The sequence below is a fragment of the Xenopus laevis genome, chromosome 7L (genome assembly GCF_017654675.1).
Source record: "Xenopus laevis strain J_2021 chromosome 7L, Xenopus_laevis_v10.1, whole genome shotgun sequence".
In the NCBI taxonomy this organism is placed as follows: domain Eukaryota; kingdom Metazoa; phylum Chordata; class Amphibia; order Anura; family Pipidae; genus Xenopus; species Xenopus laevis.
This window is the reverse complement of record NC_054383.1, coordinates 12,514,182-12,519,846: the sequence shown is the minus strand read 5'-3', so window position 1 is coordinate 12,519,846 and position 5,665 is coordinate 12,514,182. Positions and strand designations below refer to the sequence as shown.

At 49.2% G+C, this 5,665-nt stretch overlaps 1 protein-coding gene across 1 annotated transcript; it reads left to right on the top strand.

Moving 5' to 3' along the window:
- Positions 1-2,200: 2,200 nt before the first annotated feature.
- Positions 2,201-5,415, top strand: egr2.L (early growth response 2 (Krox-20 homolog) L homeolog). The gene is given in 11 exon segments (NM_001085779.1): positions 2,201-2,457; positions 2,459-2,462; positions 2,465-2,486; positions 4,233-4,577; positions 4,580-4,589; positions 4,591-4,750; positions 4,752-4,768; positions 4,771-5,200; positions 5,203-5,258; positions 5,261-5,300; positions 5,303-5,415. Coding segments are annotated over 11 exon segments (1,242 nt in total). The 5' UTR covers positions 2,201-2,317; the 3' UTR covers positions 5,321-5,415.
- The last annotated feature ends 250 nt before the right edge of the window (positions 5,416-5,665 follow it).

Sequence of the window (5,665 nt, the reverse complement as noted above, 5' to 3'; positions counted from 1 at the left end):
CCTGTGATACAGTGATATACAGTATATATACAGTGTCCTGCCTGTGATACAGGGATATACAGTATATATACAGTGTCCTGCCTGTGATACAGGGATATACAGTATATATACAGTGTCCTGCCTGTGATACAGGGATATACAGTATATACACATAGTCCTTCCTGTGAGACAGGGATATACAGTGTATACAGTTTCCTGCCTGTGAGACGGTGATATACAGTGTATATAGTGTCCTGCCTGTGATACAGTGATATACAGTATATATACAGTGCCCTGCCTGTGATACAGTGATATACAGTATATATACAGTGTCCTGCCTGTGATACAGGGATATACAGTATATATGCAGTGTCCTGCCTGTGATACAGGGATATACAGTATATATACAGTGTCCTGCCTGTGATACAGGGATATACAGTATATATACACAGTGTCCTGCCTGTGATACAGTGATATACAGTATATATACAGTGCCCTGCCTGTGATACAGTGATATACAGTATATATACAGTGTCCTGCCTGTGATACAGGGATATACAGTATATACACATGGTCCTGCCTGTGATACAGGGATATACAGTATATATACAGCGTCCTGCCTGTGATACAGGGATATACAGTATATACACATGGTCCTGCCTGTGATACAGTGATATACAATATATATACAGTGTCCTGCCTGTGATACAGTGTTATACAGTATATACACATAGTCCTGCCTGTGATACAGGGATATACAGTGTATACAGTGTCCTGCCTGTGAGACGGTGATATACAGTGTATATAGTGTCCTGCCTGTGATACAGTGATATACAGTATATATACAGTGCCCTGCCTGTGATACAGTGATATACAGTATATATACAGTGTCCTGCCTGTGATACAGGGATATACAGTATATACACATGGTCCTGCTTGTGATACAGGGATATACAGTATATATAGTGTCCTGCCTGTGATACAGGGATATACAGTATATATACAGTGTCCTGCCTGTGATACAGGGATATACAGTATATACACATGGTCCTGCCTGTGATACAGTGATATACAGTATATATACAGTGTCCTGCCTGTGATACAGGGATATACAGTATATATAGTGTCCTGCCTGTGATACAGGGATATAGAGTATATATACAGTGTCCTGCCTGTGATACGGGGGATATACAGTATATACATTGATACAGTGATAGTAAAAAGCCCCTCAGTGTTGGAAACGTTCCGATGTTTCTGGCTGAGGGCCCCAGACACTTTCCCAGCCGGGGCAGAAGTGATTCCGGGAGTGGGAGCCTGAGACTGTTGTTCCGCCTGCGGTCACTGAGTGGGTTCCACGAGGCTCAGATGTGCCGGAACTTGGCTCCTATATAAGGACAGGGGGAGGGGAGCCGGGCCGGATCTTTACCTTATTAGGCGCTACCGGAATCGCTCGCACAGTCGCAGCTACTCTGGCCGGGGATTAGGGCTGTTCCACGTGTATAGTCACATCTGTCACTAGATACATCACTACTGCTCAACTACAACTCTCAGTCTCACAGCTGCCAGAGTCAGCGGATGATGAATAAGTGTAACCTCGTTAACTAGGGCCCCATCCTCACTGCATTACCGGGGGCCCTTTCCCATGATCCCCTGGGGTGTTACATGAATATTCAATACTGCAGCCTTTCAGATCTTAACTAAAACTCCCAGCAGCCGCTCTTGGCATTCACATGGGCGCTGGGAAAAGTACGAGGGAGTATATTGGGCATTAGGATATGTCAGACTCTAACACCAGAACTCTAACACCGGATCACTAACAGCAGAACATTAACAGAAGCCGCAGGCGCAGCTCACAGCCTCACGTGCAGCCGCTACACTGTAACTGAGGCTTCTCTCATTCACCCGCTTTAGAGCGCAGCGAGGCCCCGCCCATCTCCCCATTCATAGCCCGGCGAGCCTCTTGCAAGTCCCAGTGACGACACGGAGAGGGGCGGGGTGAGAGGGGCGGGGTGCCCCAGCCCTGTTCCTCAGTCCTTCTATGGGCAGTGACGTCACGCACATTCAAAGGCAACGAATAAATAGTTTTGTGCGGCACTTTCCTCGGACTGCAAGTGATTAACTGCTCTGCCAGGGACTCTACAACTGCACTGGCTCTCTCACTGCTGCAACCAATGCCAACATGTGCTAATCCTGCCCTTGGGATGCAGTTCTTAGACTCACTGCTCACAGCTGCCAAGGACATCTAAGGAGCTATTTATTCTCTCTCCCAATAATAATAATAATAATAATAATAATTCCTGTTGGGTTGAATTGACCCTGGGGGGCACTTGCTCAGACCATGGCGGCTAAAGCAGTAGATAAACTGCCAGTGACTTTTGGTAGTTTTGTGCACCAGATCCCAGAAGGCTTCTACCCCGGGGAGGACTCTACTCTGCCCGCGTCGGTGACCATCTTCCCCAATGTGGATCTGGGGGGACCCTTTGATCAGATGAGCGGAGTGACAGGAGGTAAGGGGCACGGGGTGGTTGCGCTGGTTCATGTGGGAAAGAGTGAGGGCAACTGTGTGGGGCATCGTTATCTGTGGAGCAACAGGTGTATATACAGTATGTGTGTGATTTACTGTACGTCTTATAGGGAGGGAGAGAAGTGGGGATCCTGTGAGTGTGGGGTGTCCTCTGATAGAAGCGATACAGATCTGATCGCAAGGGGTCGGACAGGTCCTGTATCAGCCAGAGCCAAGGGACTCATGTCTGACATGGGAAGGAATCGGGGATATTAGAATACATGGGACCAGGGAGACTTGGGGTCGGGTACCGGGAAGGCTTTAGGGATTAGGGGCTTCATAGTCATAGGTTTTGTCTTAAACGGGGAGAAGGGGCATATTGGATCCTTCGGTATTAGGGACGGGGGTGTAATAAGGCACTTGCAATATCTGGGAGAGGGGGGATTATAGGCTGCTCAGGATTAGGGGGGACACAGGCTCTGGCAGCACCAAGAGAAACCAGGGAGGGATGAATTGCAGCGAGAGGGAGACTGGGAATTACATGGGATTTCTTATGTTTGTCACCAGCTGCAGCTGAAACTGACAATATATCTGGGAATTAACAATAGGGGCACCTTATTATGGGGCAATTTATTAAAGGGCAATTTATTATGGGGCAATTTATTATGGGGCAACTTATTATGGGGCAATTTATTATAGGGCAATTTATTATGGGGCAACTTATTAAAGGGCAATTTATTATGGGGCAATTTATTATAGGGCACTTTGTTATGGGGCAAATTATTAAAGGGCATTTTATTTTAGGGCAATTTATTATAGGGCACTTTATTATGGGGCACTTTATTATGGGGCAACTTATTATAGGGCAACTTATTATGGTGCAACTTATTAAAAGGCAATTTATTATAGGGCAACTTATTATGGAGCAACTTATTATAGGGCACTTTGTTATGGGGCAATTTATTAAAGGGCAATTTATTTTAGGGCAACTTATTATAGGGCACTTTATTATGGGGCACTTATTATGGGGCAACTTATTATAGGGCAATTTATGGGGCAATTTATTATAGGGCACTTTGTTATGGGGCAACTTATTAAAGGGCAATTTATTTTAGGGCAACTTATTATAGGGCACTTTATTATGGGGCAACTTATTAAAGGGCAATTTATTATAGGGCACTTTATTATGGGGCAACTTATTATAGGGCACTTTATTATAGGGCTCCGGTACTGATAGAGAAGCGTCACCAGCTGTAGGAGCAGAGGGTGTTAGTTGAGCTCGTGCAGGGGATTCCGACTGTGTCACCATAATTAGCGGAGGTTCCATTATTTACTCGCGAGTTTTGGGGTACAGTGTGTCTCAGCGCTAATTCATTGGGGTTAGAGGAATGTGAGGGCAAGTAGTAGGCGAAATCTGCTCAGGGTTATCCCCAGATTATAGTTCCACAGCGCTTGCGATCCCCCGGCACCTGCACAAAGTCGCACACGAGACGTGACAGATTCCCACGTGGGGACAGTAAGGTGACACTAAACCCCAAATGATACCCCTCCCCCATCCTCCCAGCACTGATTTACAGAGCAGCTCATAGGGACAATATTAATACAAGTTGAGCAACGAGCAGAGGATTTTCTTCCTGATATATCGGACCACAATTCCCAGCACCCCCTGCTGCCGGCACATGATATAGACTGTGTGTACAACAACAGCTGATAGATTTCATTTACATTGTACCTTTTGTTTCCCCCGCAGATGGAATGATCAGTGTGGATATGAATAATGACAAGCGGTCGCTGGATTTCTCCTACTCGTCCAACTACCCCTGTGCCCCCCGCACTCAGCCGATCGCCTATATGGGCAAGATCTCCATTGATCACCAGTACTCGGGCTCCGGCTGGAACACAGAAGGGATCTTCAATCTAGTGAGCGCCGCCAGTCTCCTGGGGGTCCCGCCCTCCTCCTGCTCCTCCACCAGCTCCTCCAACGCCTCCTCGGGGTCCCCCAACCTGAGCTGCAGCATGTCGCACCCCCAAAGTGACCTGGAGCACATCTACTCGCCCCCCCCATACTCCAGCTGTAATGAGATCTACCAGGACCCCTCCGCTTTCATTGGCCCCCCCACAGCGGCCTCCTACCCGCCCCCCTCTTACCCTTCTCCCAAGGGGGCGTCGGACGGGGGGATGTTCCCAATGATCCCCGACTACTCGGCGCTCTTCCCCCCCCAGTGCCAGAGAGACTTACATTCCGATAGGAAACCCTTCCCTTGCCCCCCACCCCTCACCCCTCTCTCCACCATCCGCAACTTCACTTTGGGGGGCTCCAGCGAGGGGCCCAGACTCCCCAGCGCTTACAGCCCCCAGAACTTACCCCTCCGGCCCATCCTCAGACCCAGAAAATACCCCAACCGCCCCAGTAAGACCCCAGTCCACGAGAGGCCGTACCCGTGCCCGGCGGAGGGTTGCGACAGACGCTTCTCTCGCTCCGACGAACTGACCCGACACATCCGAATCCACACGGGCCACAAACCCTTCCAGTGCCGGATCTGCATGAGAAACTTCAGCCGCAGCGACCACTTGACCACTCACATCCGGACACACACCGGCGAGAAGCCCTTTGCCTGCGATTACTGCGGCAGAAAGTTCGCGCGGAGCGACGAGCGCAAAAGACACACCAAGATCCACCTGCGGCAGAAGGAGCGGAAGAACTCGGCAACAGCGGCGCCTGGCGGCAACACGACGCAAGAACGTCCCTTAAGCCTCAGTCCGGCAGGGACCGGCAGCATGTGCTCTACTGGGTCCGGCAGCGGCCCATTGGGACTGTGTCCTAACAGGACAGGCTGACACTTACACAATGTCATCAAGGGATCAATTACTCCAGGTCTGGACTGAGAATCAAAATAGACCCTGGCATTATAGGTACACAGAGGTCCAATCAGCCCCCACCAGCCCATTAAATACTGACTTTCTATGGCACCTCTAGGAATCAAATAGGCACAGCCCAAACAGGCCCCTACCACTTTCTATGGAACCATACAGCAGCCCCTCTGGCATTTGCCAGAACCCACAGATTGCCAGTCCGGGTCTGCATCTCTTCCGCAAGGATTTCCCAAGAAATGGCACAGCCAGACTTAATGGAAGTTATTATTAATCCTGGCCATCACCTCTAGGCTACAAACTGGAAACAAC